At 37.4% G+C, this 1,753-nt stretch overlaps 1 protein-coding gene across 7 annotated transcripts in view; it reads left to right on the top strand.

Annotated features, from left to right (window-relative positions):
• Cdc27 (cell division cycle 27) overlaps window positions 1–1,753 on the top strand; it is a 47,804-nt gene that overhangs the window by 18,972 nt on the left and 27,079 nt on the right. For 5 of the 7 annotated variants that reach the window (XM_031350792.1, XM_031350797.1, XM_031350796.1 and 2 more), the window contains one exon: window positions 498–623. The exons of 1 other annotated variant lie outside the window; for it this stretch is intronic. In XM_031350792.1, coding sequence (XP_031206652.1) covers window positions 498–623 — 126 coding nt within the window. Of the gene's footprint in view, window positions 1–497; window positions 624–1,753 lie in introns of those variants that run through there. One more of the 7 variants, XM_031350799.1, reaches the window with a different exon arrangement.

Below are 1,753 nucleotides of genomic sequence, written 5' to 3'. Positions count from 1 at the left end.
GATTTGAACTCAGGACCTCTGGAAGAGCAGTCAGTGTTCTTAACCGCTGAGCCATCTCTCCAGCCCCTATAATTTTCATTTTTATAAAACTTAAAATGACTGTGGGCAATAAGCTAGCAGTTTAACTAAGAAAACTCAGTTTTTTGCAGGCACATTTCTATTTCAAGGAATTACAAAATGAGGAACAACCATATATTTATAAAGTCATTCATATTCCCCTCATATAAAATAATCACCTGCTTCTTCAGCATGAATAATACATATGCTGCTCAATCTAGACTTGTCCATATAGCAATTAAATTTTAATGAGTTCTGGTTTAAAAGCAGGACTGAAAATCTAAGGTCATAAATCTCTGGCTTCCTAATGATTCTAAGTACATGATTGTTACTATTCTAAAAATACCATTAACTTTTCACTGTGTCTGTCATTAGACTCACAATGGTAACTTCATGAACTGCTTTTTATACTGACATTAAAATAAATTTCTATTTTAAAGGCTTGCAGAAGGGGAGCAGATCTTATCTGGTGGCGTGTTTAATAAGCAGAAAAGCCATGACGACCTTGTCACTGAGTTTGGGGATTCAGCTTGCTTCACTCTTTCCTTGCTGGGACATGTGTATTGGTAAGTGCGGTGACTCGGGACTGCCAGGAGGGCTCCAGTGCAGAAGTGCTCTGCCTGTAGCCTCTAGTGATGTTTACAGGCACAAGTTGGCTTTGTAGTTCCTAGCCTTTCCATCACTACATCTGTTAAATAGTAAGGATGCTGATCCCATTTTACCCTCTGCTTAGCCTAGTTAGTGATAATAGATAGCTGTAGCAGATCTAGCAAGTTCTTATCACTGAAAAAAGTGAGTGGTTTGTTTCCTTAATATTGAGTATCATTGCTTCTCCTTAGAGTCTTGAAGGCAGGTTTCAGTAATGCAAATTAAGTACTGTTTTCTTCCAATATAATAACCCTTGAAGTATGTAACAAGAATTTTTAACATACATGAACTCAGAATTACTATATAATAATAACGTGGATCTCACTTCTGTTTTAAAAAATACTTTTGAAGTTGAGTAGAAAAATAGAAAATATTCAAAACTGCCTATAGTTATTTTTTTGCATGTAATAAATGCAAAGTGTCATAATGTTATACATTATGAGAGAAGTGATTAAAGCCTACTTTTCTTCAAAAAAAATAAAAATGAAAAAAGAAAGAACTGATTAAAAAAAAAAAAAGGTAGCTAGGTATGGTGTTGTATGCCTTTATGCCTTTAATCTCAGCTTCGGAAGCGAAGCAGAGTTTAAGGCCGGCCTGGTCTATGTTGTGAGTTCTGGACCATACAAGGATACATAGTGAGATTCTGTCTCAAACAATAAATGACTTTTTGTGCAGAATAAATTATCTGGTTAAATAGGGGATTATTTTTCAGGTGATGTCAAATCATTCATACCATATTTGTGAACTAGAATAAAGAATGATAGTATCTTTACTTGTTTTGTTTTGTTTTGTTTTTCGAGACAGGGTTTCTCTATGTAGCCCTGGCTGTCCTGGAACTCACTCTGTAGACCAGGCTGGCCTCGAACTCAGAAATCCGCCTGCCTCTGCCTCCCAAGTGTTGGGATCAAAGGCGTGCGCCACCACCGCCTGGCGATAGTATCTTTACTTACTTTAAAAAATGGAGCTGGGCAGTGTTGGTTCATGCCTTTAATCCCAGCACTTGGGAGGCAGACGCAGGTGGATTTCTGAGTTTGAGGCCAGCCTGGTC

Source organism: Mastomys coucha, unplaced genomic scaffold (genome assembly GCF_008632895.1).
Source record: "Mastomys coucha isolate ucsf_1 unplaced genomic scaffold, UCSF_Mcou_1 pScaffold5, whole genome shotgun sequence".
NCBI lineage: Eukaryota > Metazoa > Chordata > Mammalia > Rodentia > Muridae > Mastomys > Mastomys coucha.
The sequence above is the reverse complement of the archived record's forward strand: the minus strand, read 5'-3'. Positions and strand labels throughout refer to the sequence as shown.